Source organism: Camelus bactrianus, chromosome 8 (assembly GCF_048773025.1).
Source record: "Camelus bactrianus isolate YW-2024 breed Bactrian camel chromosome 8, ASM4877302v1, whole genome shotgun sequence".
NCBI classification, from domain to species: Eukaryota; Metazoa; Chordata; class Mammalia; order Artiodactyla; family Camelidae; genus Camelus; species Camelus bactrianus.
In genome coordinates, this window is record NC_133546.1 from 75493430 (window position 1) to 75508976 (window position 15547).

Below are 15547 nucleotides of genomic sequence, written 5' to 3' on the forward strand. Positions count from 1 at the left end.
AATTACCTCCCCTCCACCCCAAAGGGGGGAAAAATAAAAAATACTCTCCTGTGCTTAAGGTCTCTCCTTGCTTGCCCAATGGGAGTATCTTCTATGGAAATAATTTTATTAAATATTCTCAAACCTTCTGTAGCATGGGGTCATCCTATCTCAAACCCCCAGACTGCCTCACAGGTGGCCTGGGAGGGGCCGTGCCTACCAAGGGACTGGAATGAACCAGAGGAAGAAACAGGTAGCTTCTGACCAGCTACACCAGCCGTTCTGATCTCTGGCTGTACTTTATAATCACCTCAAGACTTAAGATAGATATACACATACCCCAACACCAGACCTGCACCCAGAGATGTTCGTTTAACAGATCAGCGATGGAGCCTAGGAATGTGCATTTCTTCAAAGCTCTCTCGGTAATTCTGATGTGTAGCCAGGCTGTGAACAACTGAATGAGACCCTCCCTAGGGAGCTCTCTGGAGCACAGAACTTTAAAAAATATATATCTGGAGAAAAAGGACAGAGAAATTCAGCTGCAGCTATGGACATGTTTTTTCCTATCTTGTCATTGAAAATTGGGGAATCACTTCTGACCATTTTGTGTGTGTGCGCATCCAAAGAGCTTGGACTGTTTCTGGATTGTCACTGAGGATGCCTAATCTTAAAAATAAAAATTATTTTAAAATTGTCTTATAAAAAGAGATAATGGCAATGTGGTCTCAGCAGAAATTAGAAGCTGTCAAACTTAATTTTGGTGATCCTCAAGCTAGAAAAGTTAGACAAGTAAAATCCATGAAATCAGCACACATTTGTTCAAGCTACAACTGCCAGCGACGGTGCCCAGCTTGGAGAGGCAGGTGGGAGACTTGAGCTCCCTCCCGGCTCAGCGCCCGGTAGGCAGAGGGAGCAGAGTAGGCAGGACGCCGACGGGAGCGCCCCCTGGAGGACAGGCGCGGAACTGCCGGGCTCTACGGGAGCACGTGGGACGGGCATCGATGCTGGAGGGAACATAAGGAAAACTTCCTGGAGAAAGTGACTCCTGCGCCACTAGTGGGTCTTGAGGGGTGACTAGAAATCAGCCAGGCACACATGGGAAGGCTGTGACATTCCATAATCTGGGCTGCAGGATGCTGTGTGGCCACTCCTGATACCCTCAGGCCCACCAGCTAAGGGTGATGCTCGCCTTACCTTGGTGGCTGGCAAATTTGAAACAACAGGGACTGAAGCGCAGAGTGTCTGGGGTAGGGGTGATATGGCTGTTTGCGGGGCCCAGGAAGGACGCCAGCTAACTTTACTTCCGAAGCCGGTCTCAGAAGGCAGCCTGTGTGCCCGCCCCCAGGTTAGCCTAACTCTTAAGTCTTTCCACTAGCTGTCTACCTCTTTAACACATTCCAAACGAAAATTCTATGGATGCTCTCCTAGGGGCTCTTGGGAAAGTCTAAGTGGTAAAAAAGGATGTTCCCCCGCCCCCAGTGACCTGATAAGAAAATGTGAGAATCCGTGTAAATCCTTCCCCAGGAGCCATCGGTAACTTGTACCGAGAACCAGGCTCCCTCTCAGCAGCACGCTTTCCCAAGCTGAGAGGTGATACCAAACACCCTGCAAATCTCCATGTTACAGATGGCACTGCCTTTTGAAAGCTCAAATGCTTTTCTGTGTTGTTTTTCGCTGGGAAATTATAAACATGAGCACATACCAGCTTCTAAATGCTTAAATGATCTTTGTTTCTTTCCTGTTGACCACTCTCTTTGGGGAGTATTCTCGCTCAAGTCAGGGCTGGTGTCTATGCCCACACGCCATCCTGCACGCTGAGCTAATTCGCTGAATGATGATGAGCACAGCTCCACCAGCCAGGAGAGAAAAGAAGTTCGAGAGCCTTGAGCAAGGAGGTTGCATGTTCTTAAGTCACCTTCTTCCAGGCGGACCGGAAACATACATGCCTGTGCAGATTCAAATCTTCACAGGACAGCAGGAACGGTTTCTCCTGCAGCTCTTTTCATTTCAGCCTCACCATGACCCCCGAGGCAGATGGTCTGATCCCTCGTTTAGACGTGAGGAAAGCAAGAAGTGCAGCCTGCCTGTGCCCAAGGGGCCCCGAGGTCAGCACCCTGCCTCCACAGCCCCCCGGGGGGGATCCGACTCCACGTGAACACACCCACGACACTGGGCGGATCCTGCTTCTTGGTTACGAGACACCCCAGTCATTGAGTGGCTGCAGTGTTGCGCCCCGTGCTTTATAGGTGGCGCCTTATTCTGTGAAGGATCCCGTGTCCTCTGCTCTGCAGATGGAGAGCACGTAGGCCCAGAGATCAAGGGCTTGTTCCCTTGGCTGTAAGTGGGTGAGTTCGGATTCAAAGCCCTGTGGGAGGCCCATCCCTGAACCAGAGTTTGGATCTCAGTTCCATCAATCACTGTGTAACCTTGGAGAAGTCACTCAGTCTGGCTGGGCCTCGGTTTCCTTATATTTAAAAGAGGATAATCATGCAGGCAGAGCTGAGTCAGGATTCAGTAATCTTGCTGCCTGGTAAATTCTCAGTAAACAGTCGTTATTAAGCCTGTCAGACTTCTCTGCTCTGAGGGAAAACTTGTGGTTTTCAAAACTCTGAGTGCTAAATGAAAGCTTTGTTCCACTGAAACCTGGAGGGACATGACACTATGTAAATGCAGAGCGGCTCTGTGTGAAGGGGGATGGGGCCCTGAAACCCCTCTGCCCACCTCCCCTGCACACACGACCTTCTCCCCCTCCCTCTCGCCCAGCCTCTGCACACCCGCCCCGCCCCAGGAAAGTACCCTGATTACGAGCCCCAGACGCTCAGGGGCGCCGTACCCCCACGCCCAGCTCCGCCCAGCAGAGCCGGCCGCCCGTGGACAGGACTGAATGAGGGGCTGGAGGCATCAGATGCCCCGACGTCTCTAGAACGCACGCATCCTGGAGCTGGACGAGGAACGGGCGCCGGGCTTCCGCCTGCCCAGCCCTCACCGGCGCTCCTCAGTGCTGCGTTTTGTCAGGACCGGCAGCCGCCGCCCCCTCCCAGAGAGCCTGAGCCCCAATCCTGTGACTGTCACGTTGTGCTAACCTCAGGGCCAAGGCCCGCCTCGGTCCCTGGACCCTGCACCCAAAGGAACCACATGACACATCAAGTCACTCTCCTGAGAACATTCACTGGCTTGGTCTTTTGCAGAAAAAACTGTCCTGTATTGAAAACCGCACACAGATTACAAATGGACCCAAAATGGTGAGAAGGTCATTCTCAGCGCTGTCTTGCGGTATTTACAGTCATGAGGCAGAGGAAAACGTCATCAGCTTTGGCTCAGGTGGCTTCAATGATCATCTGGGCTGGGCTGGGCTGCAGTTCCCTTCCGCATTATCTACCAGGGAAGGGTTGGCTGAGTAAATTACCCCAAGGAGACTCCTGGTCAACAAGTCTCAAGAGAAAGAAAGCCGTGCACACCTGTCATCTCCAGAGCGCCCACGAGAGAGCTTCAGGGACCTGTCTGTGTCATCCTTGGCTCCCTTCAATTTCAGAGTCATCACTCACAATCACTTTTTTTTTTTTTTTTTAAAAAGGTCTACCTGGTAAGCCAGGCAGTGGGGACTCAGCTGTGAGGCAATCCCTTAGCCCACTGTAGGCTGGGGCTTGGTACACACGGGGCCCGAGACTGTGGATGGGGGTGGAGGCCACGACTTCCAAGGCTTCTGCCTCCGTGGAGGCTGCATTTGACAATTACAGTTAAAGATGGAACAGCACTGTGGTAGGCTCTGGGGAGCAGAAGTGCAGGGGTTTCAAATGACAGGAGGAAATAACCAGGCCAGGGAGCTGTCTTCATCTGGATGCCTGCAAAGCCTTCCTGGAGACAGTGAGCTTTAAAAGCTGAGAACGAAGGGAGGACAGGGGTGGAGGAGGACTCGTGGAAGGTGGGAGGGGAGGTAGGACTTTGAAGAGGTGTTGACGGGGTCCTTCACCCTCTGAACACGGGAGGAAGGGGCTGCAGGAATCTGCTCTGCACTCCTGAGTGACTCCCCTTGAGACCACACGAAGCCCAGGCAGGCACTGTGTTCCCCTCACCTCAATCTGCAGCCCCTCCGAACCCCACGGCCCTCTAGGATGGCGCACCCATGATGAATCCTGAGCCCGGAAACTTTAGCCCAGGAACGTGATTTTTTTCCCCTTCTAATATGCAGATTCCTATTATAAAACAACTGGAATTCTGGGCAATGGTAAATTATAATTACCCAAGGTTCACATTTTCCACACAGAAATTACAACTCAAAGGATAAGACAACAGATCATAGCAGTTAAAACATCCCCAAATTAAACTGAATATATCCATTGTCACCATATACCTGTGCTAGAAAGATCTACATTTCTGCTGACTTTTGAGTGGAATCTGAAATGGCTTGTTACAAATTTTTTAATTGAACAAAAGGTTCTTTAAATTCTATAGTGCTTCACAAGTTTTGAAAGTTTCACATGTGATTCCGTTTAATCCCACAAAAACTCTTTTTTTTCCCCTATCCTTGTCTTGCCCCTCCCCACTTCCCTCTCCCCACTGGTGACCACTGTTTTGTTCTCTGTATCTGTGAGTCGGCTTCTTTTTGTTTTATTCACTAGTTTGTCCTTTTTTAGATTCCACATATAAGCGATGTCATACAGTATTTGTCTTTCTCTGTCTGACTCATTTCACTTAGCATAATGCCTTCCAAGTCCATCTATGTTGCTGCAAATGGCAAATTTCTTTCTTTTCTATGACTGAGTAGTACCCATTGTATATGTATGCACCGCATCTCCTTTATCCATGAAATGGCTTGTTACCATGTTGCAAGTTCCTGACAGCTGTCCTAGAAGGCTTCCCGTCACCTCCTACTCCTCTACCTCAGCCCCAGCATCCTGTATGAGGATGGCACACTGGCCTCAAGGCTCACCCCTGCTGCCATGCTGTTTTCAAATCACAGGTCTGAATCACCAGCCCTCTACTCAAAACATTCCACAGACTCTCCAACAGCCATGGAGGTAAGGACAGATTCCTACCCTGACACTCAGTTCTCACAATCAGACCCCAGCTCACTTTCCCCTTAGAGACACGGTCCCTGGGGTTCACTGTCCCACCCCAACTGTGACCCTGCTTCCCTGACCTGGCCCATGTGGACGGCGCCCTTCAGTGGAGACTCACACAGCCCATCCACATGTCATCTCCTGTCTCACTGTAGAGTCAGTTGTGTACTGATTACACCCCTTCTCTGTGCTGGATACACATTAGGGGGAGCGGCTGGACATCCCCTCCAGGCCCTGCAGGACGTGCTCAGGATGTGTCCATGGAACTCAGTCCAGTGTCGCTTCTGCTCTGTTAACCCCCGGCAGATGGCCAGCCTCTAACCATCACCCCCTCCGCCCCTTTCCCAGGTCCTGTTTCCTTGGTGACCTCACCTCCTCACTTGGAGGACGAGGTGATTCTGCTGAGGTGAATTTGTCCATCTAAGGTCTGGATTCCCCATATTTCCTCTCCTTTGAGACTTTTTTTTTTTAATTGAAGTTCCATCAGTTACAATGTGTCAATTTCCGGTGTACAGCACGATGTCCCAATCATGCATACACATACATATATTCATTTTCATATTTTTTTCTTTAAAGGTTATGACAATATATTAAACATAGTTCGCTGTGCTATACAGCAGAAACATTTCAAAAATCTACTTTTATATATAGTGGCTAACATTTATAAATCTCAAACTCTCCTTTGGGACTTTCAACATATCTGTTTTGTCTCAAAACTCTTCCTACTCTGTCATTAAAGTAAAAAAAAAAAATTATGTCCTTAATCTACTTTGAGTTTATTTCTGCATGTGGTGTGAGAAAGTAGTCCAGTTTGATTCTCTTACATGTAGCTGTCCAGTCTTCCCAATGTCATTTATTGAAAAGGCTGTCTTTTTCCTCAGTGTATATTATTCCTTCCTTTGTTATTAATTAACCATATCAGCATGGGTTTATTTCTGGGCTCCGCATTATGTTCCACTGATGTATAGGCCTGTTTTTGTGCCAGTACCACACTGTTTGGATGACTGAAGCTTTGCAGAATGGTAAGAAATCAGGAAGCATGATGCCTCCTGCTTTGTTGTTCTTTCTCAAGATTGCTTTGGCTATTCAGGCTCTTTTGTGGTTCCATACAAATTTTAGAATTAATCTCATTCTGTGAAAAATGCTATTGATTTTTTTATTTTTTAGATTACACTAAATCTGTAGACTGTCGTGGGTAGTGTGGTCATTTGAACAACATTAATTCCTCCAATCCATGAACATGGTATTTCTTTCCATTTGTTTCTGTTGTCCTCAATTTCTATCATCAATGTCTTACAGTTTTCAGAGTACATGTCTTTTACCTCTGGTGAGATTTACTCCTAGGTATTTTATTCTTTTTTTAAAAAATTATTTTTACTGAAGTGTAGTTGATTTACAATGTTAATTTCAAGTGTACAGCAAAGTGATTCAGTTATACATATACATACATAAATACATATTTTTAGATTCTTTTTCACTATAGGTTATTACAAGTTATTGAATATAGTTCCCTATGCTATACAGTAGGTCCTTGTTATTTATTTATTTTATATATAGTAACATGTGTCTGTTAATCCCCAACCCCTAATTTATCCCATCCACTCTTTCCCCTTTGGTAACCATAGTTTGTTTTCTATGTCTGTGAGTCTGCTTTGGGTTTGTAAACAGAATTTATATCATTTTTTCTTAGATTCCACATATAAGTGCTATCATATGCTAAATTTCTTTCTCTGTCTGATTTGCTTCACTTAATATGATAATCTCTAGGTCCATCCATGCTGCTGCAAATGGCATTATTTCATTCTTAATGGTTGAGTAATATTCCATTGTGTGTGTGTATGTCTATGTGTGTGTATATATATGTATATGTGTGTATGTATGTGTTTGTATGTGTATATGTATGTGTTTGTATGTGTATATGTATGTATATATGTGCGTGTACTTATGAATATGTATATATATGTATGTGTGTGTGTTTGTATGTATATATATATATAAATATATATATATAAATCACATCTTCTTTATTCAGTCATCTGCTGATGGACATTTAGGTTATTTCCACATCTTGGCTATTGTAAATAGTGCTGCTATGAACATCGAGGGGCATGTGTCTTTTTGAATTATATTTTTCTCCAGATATATGCCCAGGAGTAGGATTGCTGGATCTATTTTTAGTCTTTTAAGGAACCTCCATACTGTCCTCCATAGTGGCTGCACCAATTTACATTTCCACCAACAGTGTAGGAAGGTTCCTTTTTCTCCACATCCTCTCCAACATTTATTATTTGTAGACACTTTCATGATGGCCATTCTGACTGGTGTCAGGTGATACCTCACTGTAGTTTTGATTTGCATTTCTCTAATAATTAGCAATGCTGAACATCTTGTCACGTTCATGTTTTGTCATGTGCCTGTTGGCCATCTAGATGTCTTCTCTGGAGAAGTGTCTATTTCTCCAAAGAAGACAAAGAAGAATTATAACTAATTAATCTACAACAAAGGAGGCAAGAATATAAAATGGAGACAAGACAGTCTCTTCAGTAAGTGCTGGTAAAACTGGACAGCTACATGTAAAAGAATGAAATTAGAACATTCTCTAACACATATATAAAAATAAACTCCAAATGGATTAAAGACCTAAATGTAAGACCAGATACTACAAAACTCCCAGAGGAAAACATAGGCAGAGCACTCTTTGACATAAATTTCAGCAATATTTTTTTCAAACTAGCTCCTAGAGTAATGGAAATAAAAGCAAAAATAAACAAATGGGATCTAATTAAACTGAAAAGCTTTTGCACAGCAAAGGAAACAATAAACAGAATGAAAAGACAATGTACAGAATGGGAGAAAATATTTGCAAATGACACAACTGACAAGGGACCAATTTCCAAAACATACAAACAGCTCATACAGCTTAATATTAAAAGAAAAAACAAAACAAGCAGCCCAATCAAAAAGGGGCAGAAAACATTTAATTCTTTTTGATGCATTTATAAATGGTATTATTTTCCTAATTTCTCTTTCTGATAGTTCATTATTAAAGTTTAGAAATGCAACAGATTTCTGTATACTAATTTTGTATACTGCCAACTTTACTGAATTCATTTATTATTTCTAATAGTTTCTTGATGGCAGTCTAGGATTTTCTATATATAGTATCATGTCATCTACAAACAATGACAATTTTATTTCTTCCTTTCTAATGTGGATTCCCTTTATTTCTTTTTTCTTGTCTAACTGCTGTGGCTAGGACTTCTAATACTATGTTGATGAATGTGGCCATCCTTGTCTTACTCCTGATCTTAGAAGAAATGCATTCAGCTTTTCTCTGTTGAATATGATGGCTGTGTTTTTGTCATATATGACCTTTACTATATGTAGGTATGCTCCCTCTATATCAACTTTTTTGAGAGTTTTTAATCATAAATGAATGTTGAATTTTGTCAAGATTTTTCTACATCTATTGAGATGATATGATTTTTATTCTTCAGTTTGTTAATGTGGTGTACTACATTGATTGATTTGTAAGTATTGGACCATCCTTGCATCCCTGGGTAAATCCCATTTGATCATTTTAATATATTGTTGAATTCAGTTTGCTAATACTTCTTTGAGGATTTTTGTATCTATGTCCATCACTAATATTGACCTGTACATTTCTTTTTGTGTATGTGGTGTCTGTGGTGCCTTTATCTGGTTTTGGTATCAGAATGGTTCTGGCCTTATAGAATGAGTTTGGAAGCATTACTTCCTCATCATTATTTTGGTATAGTTTGAGAAGGATAGGTACTAAATCCTTTTAAATTTTTGGTAGAATTCACCTATAAAGCTGTTTGGTCCTGGACTTTTGCTTGTTGGGAGTTTTTAAACTACTGATTCAAGTTTATTAGTGGTAATTGGTCTGTTCATGTTTCCTATTTCTTCCTGATTCAGTCTTGTGAGATTGTATATTTTTTCGGAATTTATCCATTTCTTCTAGGTTGTTTATTTTGTTGGCATATAATTTTTGGTAGTAATGTCTTCTAATCCTTTGTATTTCTGTGGTGTTGGTTGTAAGGCCTCCTCTTTCAGTTCAGATTTTATTGACTAGGGTCTCCTCTATTTTTGGCTAAAGCTTGATGAATCTGATGAGTCTGGCTAAAGCTTTATCAACTTGTTTATCTTTTCAAAGTACCATTCTTAGTTTTATTGATCTTTTCTATTTTGTTTAAGTCTCTATTTCATTTACTTGTGTTCTGATCTTTATGATATCTTTCCTTTGACTAACTTTGGATTTTGTTTGTTCTTCTTTTTATAATTCCTTTAGGTGTCATGTTCGACTGTTTATGTGAGATTTTTCTTGTTTCCTGAGGTAAACCTGTATGCCTACAATCTTCCCTCTTAGAACTGCTTTTGCTCTGTCCCACAGATTTTGGTATTTTGTGTTTCCATCTTCATTTGTCTCCAGGTTTTTTGTTTTTTTTAAATTTCCACTGTGATTTCAAGACCCATTGGTTATTTAGTAGCATGTTATTTAGCCCTACATGTTTGTGTTTCTTGCACTTTTTCCTGTACTTGATTTCTTATCTCATATTGTCATGGTCAGAAAAAATGCTTGATATGATTTCAATTTTCTTAAATTTATTGAAACTTGTTTTGTGGTCTAGCATGTGAGCTCTCCTGGAGAATATCCCACGTGCACTTGAAAAGAATGTGTATTCTGCTGTTTTGGGATGAAATGTTCTCTATATACCTTCATTCCATCTGCTTTAATGGGTCATTTAAAGCCAGTTTTCTTTATTGAATTTCTGTCTGGATGAGCTGTCCACTGTTGTAAGTAGGGCATTAAAGTCCCTACTAATATTGTATTACTGACAATTTTTCCCTTTCTGTTTTTAAATAATTGCTTCATGTATTTAGGGACACCTATAATGGGTGCATATATGTTTACAACTGTTATATCTTCTTGTTAGATTGATCCCTTTATTATTATATACTATCCTTCTTTTTCTCTTATTATAGTCTTTGTTTTAAAGTCTGTTTTATCTGATACAAGTATTGCTATCCCTGCTTTTCATTTTCATTTACATGGAATACCTTTTTCCATCCCCTCACATTCAGTCTGTATGTATCTTTAGGATGGAAGTGAATTTCTTGTAGTTAGCATATACATAGGTCTTGTTTTTTACTCATTTAGTCACTATATGTCCTTTGGGGCATTTAGCCCATTTACATTTAGAGTAATTATTTAACATCTTTTTGTTTGTGTATCTCTTAACTACCTATTGTGGATATAGATGATTTTACTGCTTTTGTCTTTTAACTTTCCTACCAGCTTTATGAGTGGTTGGTCTACTACCTTTACTATATGTTTGTTTTATCAATTAACTCACAGTTAATAAATGTTTGAAAAACCAGTAATCCCATGTTTAAATTTTACCTATTAAATATATTGATAATTGACATTAAATATATCAATAAGCACTAATGGATCAATAAGCAAATGAACAGCTTGCCTATATCATATCACTACTAAATTTATCAATACACATGTGACGTCTTAGAACAATCTGGACTTGGACAGAGAGGCATCAAAAAGTACAGGGTGCAGACCCCGTGACGCAGGGGTCAGGTGGCATCCTCAGCACCGAACTCCCAACTGCCCAGCCCAGCCCCTGGCACGCCAACATTGCATGGACTGGTGACAAAATGGAATGGACTGAGCATTTTCCAGTCCCTCCAAAAACATCAATTTCTACTTGAATTCACCAAAAGCCTGCATTGAAGGTCTAGTTAAACCATTTATCTGCTGAAGATAACATAATCTAGGGTTTTAACCAAAGCAGCTGGTCAAGGTCAAAGCTTCTCTCCTCTAGCGCATGTGCCAAACAGGGGAGCCAGCAGGGACAGGCAGGCAGGAGCAAACCCACCAGCCACATGCCTCACCTGCCATGTCAATGGCGAAAGGTCGGTCTGCCCTCCAGCCCGTGTACCAGCCGACGACTTTGCCATTTTCCACCAACGGACGTTCATAGCGTCGCCCGCCAACCAGGCCCACTGGCCAGACGGAGACCTTGCGCGTGGTTCGCATCTACAGAAAGGGGAGAAAGGTGCGGTTTAAGATTCCTCAGGGAAAAGAACTTGAAAGGAGGATGGCGTGGGTACCCCACAGAAGAAATGGGGCTGGGGGTGAGGGGAGGAGGGAATGCAAATCTCCCAAAGGTGAATGCATCCAAACAGAGCCCTTCTGATGACCCACGGCTCCCCAGGTCCCTGTAGGTCTCTGTGACAGATGCAGCTGGAGGCTCACAGCTGGGAGGGATGGAGGGGGTCAGTATATGAACCTCACTTACCTGCAGTGAAGTTGTAATGGCCAAATATTGTCTATTTTTCTCAAAGCTGAATCTGAAACAATATTTGGCCCCTTCAGAAGAGAGGAGGCTGGCTGCCCCTGTGGGAAACCTTAATCCTCAGGGATAGCAACAGTTCCACTCTGAGAAGCTGCTGGAGTGGCCTCTCTCTGATTATTTTCTTGCTGTGGACACACAGACGTCTTGGCTGAGAACATTACTAAGGGGATTCGGGTACAGAACTGACACCTGGCATCCTTCAGGCTGACACCAAGAAAAGCATTGCTAAATCCACCTGCCTTGCAAAGGCAGCTGGGTCAAGTTAGAGAGGAGATGCCTCACCCCGTTGGCTGGAACAGCTGGCCCTCTCCTGGCACAAGGGACACATGCCGGTTCCCAGTGGGGCTTTGAGTAAGGACAGCCCTCAACTGGAAGTCACCTGCTGGATCTCTTTAAGGGGAAAGACGTGTTCACAACAAAGCCTGCTGACAGCAAGGAGCATCTGGGAAGGCGGAAGCTACCACCATCAGCAGCAAACCCCCGCCTCCCCTCCCCCCTCCCAGGGTGTGTGCTGGGGCCAGAGGCAGCCCACGTGGCGTCTCTGTGCAGACTAGAAAGATGTGCTCCTTTCTTGGGCAGACACACCCAGGAGGGGCGAGGGGGCTGGCTTGGCCATCAAGGCACAGGCTGGATTTCCGCTCTCCTCACCCTCCCAGCTGGGTGTGCCCTGGGCAGCGCAAAACACACACAGTGGCAGCTGGCGGACCCAGTGTTGCAGTTGTTAACAGTTTGAACACTGATGCTTTACTTTTTATTTGCTGTAGAACTAGGTCATAACCAGTTGACCAATGATGAAAATGACTATCAATCAAGGAATTTTTTTAATGAAAAGGAAGAAACATTTCACACGTGGGAAAGAGTTTCAAATACAACTCAAATGAAAAGTCATATTATTAAAGGATGAAAATGTCTTGAAGCTCCTATTTGTCAAGTATCCCAATTTTGTTTACTTATTAACATCCCACCTCACTCCAAAAAGATGACTTTGGAGTATGAACCAATCCAAGTAATGAAGGTTTTACTATATTGGTCTCCCACAAATCTGAAATTACTATTTTTATAGTCTAGAACTTTTCCAAGAAATTAACCACCATTGCCTTGCGCTAGCTCATAACAATGTATAGAATAATTTAAAAAAGTGCTACTGAGGTTTCACTGACTGCAGAGAAGCATTAACAGCCCTGAGACCGTTATCTTCAGAAAGGCCCACTTACAAGGCTGGCCCTTGGCTGGCATATGGGAACCTGGCTTGGAAGCAGTTCTTAGGCTAATAAGGTTGTGGTTGTTCTGCCTGCCCGGGGCCACTGAACATGTCTTTCCTTTGGGAATGTGAAATACCAGTGGGCAAAAGGTCCCTGTGTGACCAGCCTCCAGGAAAAATGCAGAACCTGAAATGGGTTTCAGTGGGCATAACCACGGCACAGCCAGGGTTACATTTTTGCTGCTGGAGGGGAGGTGTCCTGTGTGACTCCTCACGGGAGCGGGGGGACATGGGGGAGGCACGTGGATTCCTCCAGACCCTGCCTGATTCTTTCCCCTCCCTGATCTGGTTCCGCATCTTTCCTGCGTCACGGTACTCAATCTCAGCCCCAAGGACAACCATGTTTTGTGTGCCTGGAGTCCTAGTAAATCACCAAACACGTAGGTAGTCTTAGGGACCCCTGAAAGAGTACAATGCACTTTTCCAAGTGTAAAATTTGATCCATTTTGACCTGTGTAAATAGCCGTGAACCCTTCTCCACAATGAAGATAATGAACGTACCCATTACCCCCAAAGTTTCCTTGTGCTCTTTTTCAAATCCACCCCTCCCACAGTCCTCACATCCCCTACCCCCAGGCAACCACTGATCTCCTTTCTGTCACTGTACATTAGCTTGCATTTCATCGAAGTTTAGATGAACGGAATCCCTCAGTACGTACTGGCTTTTTCATCTGGGCTTCTCTCACTCCGCATAACCACCTGGAGATTCAGCCATGTTTCCATGTGCGTCAGTAGTTCATTTCGTATATTGCTGACTAGTATTCTAGTGTATGGATGTCCAGGTTTTTTTTTTTTTAATCCGTTTACCTGTTGATGGACATTTGGATTGTTTCCAGCTCTTGGCTATTACAGATGAAGCTGCTACAAACATCTGTGCACAAGCCTATGTGGACATCACTATTTTTGGATAAATACCTAAGAGTTGCATGCCCAGATCACATGGGAGGTGTGCATTTAACTTTTTAAGAAATTGACAAATGGTTTTCCAAAGTGGTTGCGCCATTTTCCACGCCCACTGGCTGTATACGAGGGTTCCAGTTACTCCCCATCCTCACCAACACTCAGTGTGGCTCATCTACATTTCAGCCGTTCTACTAGGTACAAGCAATATTTCACAGTGGTTTCACGTGGCATTTTTCTGATGACTGATTATGCTGAGATCCTTTCATGTGTTTATTTATATGCCATTTGTCTTGCTTCTTTGGTGAAATATTTGTTCAAATCTTCTGCCTACTTTTTGAATTGATTGTTTATTTCTTTATCATCAAGTTTTGAGAGTTATTTATATATTTTGCATACAAGTCCTTTCTCAAATATGTGACTTATTAATCTTTTCACTTAGTCTGTAGCTCATCTTTTCATTCTCATAATAGTGTCTTTTGAGAGACAGAAGCTTTTAATGTTGAAGTCTAATTCATCCATTTGTTCTTTCATGAATCATGCTTTTGGTGTTTATATCTAATATATTTCTGCTTAACCTAAGGGTTTCACCTCTTTTCTAGAAGTAATTATAGATTTAGGTCTTATATTTAGATTATGATCTATTTTGAGTTAATTTATATATATGATATTAAGGGCTGATTGAAATTCTTTTTTCTTTTTTTTCTTGCTTATGGATATCCAATTGTTCCAGCTGTATCTAATGGTCCCAGAACAACTGAACTGCTTTTGTACTTTTGTCAAAAATCAGAGGCTACATATGTGTGAGTTTATTTCCGGACTGTCCCCTCTGATCCATTGGTCTACTTGGTGATCTTGGTGCCACCACCTGTCTGTCTTGATTTACTGTGGCTTTATGATAACAGCTGTAGTTATGCAGCATTAGTCCTCCAGCTCTGTAAAGTTGTTTTTTTCTTACTTAAGTATAGTTAATTCACAATGCTGTGCTAGTTTCTGGTGTACAGCATAGTGATTCAGTCATACATGCAAATATATATTCTTTTCCATTATAGGTTATTACAAGTTATTGAATATGGTTCCCTGTGCTACACGGTAGGACCTGGTTGTTTACCTCTTATATATAGCAGTTTGTATCTGCAAATCCCTGACTCCCAATTTAGCCCTCCCCCTCTTGATAACCATAAGTTTGTTTTCTATGTCTTACCAAAGTTGTTTTGATTGTTCTAAATGCATCTCATTTCCATATGGATTTCAGAGTCAGTTGGTGAATTCTGGCAAATCTTGACTGGGATTGATTGTATCTATATATCAGTTTGGTGAGAACTTAGTACCTTAACAACATCGAGTCTTCTAACCTACGAATATGATCTCTCTCCCTCCATGTATTTAGATCTTTAATTTCTCTCAGCAATGTTTTTGGGATTTAATTTCAAAGCAATATTAACACTAATGCTTTTGTGTCCTAGGTGTTCTCCACAGGTGGACAAAACAGCCAGAAAATTTACCAAAATTTTCACAAAAATTGAGCCCTCTCCTCAATCCCCTCCACCTTCAGACTCCTGTTCCCTCACACACTGCAGAAAATGAAGACATTTCCATTTTTTTTGTCTTATATTTCAAACCTGCCAAACATACTAAGAAACCAAATTAAATTTAATACATGTTTTTCTCATGTTGACAGAATGGCCTTATATCTAACAGGGCACTAAAATAGTGCTTCTTCTTCTTTTGGCTATTTCCTTAAAATGCCCATGATTTTTCAGCCCCTAAACTGTTTTTGCTCAGAACACCAAATTTTCAAACCTGAAAAACTGGTGAGCAGAGCCCATCTCAGACTTGTGTGTCCTCTTCAGCATACTTATTTTAAATTAATGGAATGAACCCAGCACCTCGCACATGCTAAGCACACGCCCTACCACTGAGCTACACCCTCCCCCTGAAAACACTGT

General features: G+C 42.6%; 1 protein-coding gene across 1 annotated transcript in view; it reads right to left on the reverse strand.

Moving 5' to 3' along the window:
- Positions 1-15547, reverse strand: part of B3GAT2 (beta-1,3-glucuronyltransferase 2) — a 79258-nt gene that overhangs the window by 29189 nt on the left and 34522 nt on the right. Inside the window, exon 2 of the mRNA XM_074368762.1 lies at positions 10974-11118. Coding sequence (XP_074224863.1) covers positions 10974-11118 — 145 coding nt within the window. The remainder of the gene's footprint in view (positions 1-10973; positions 11119-15547) is intronic.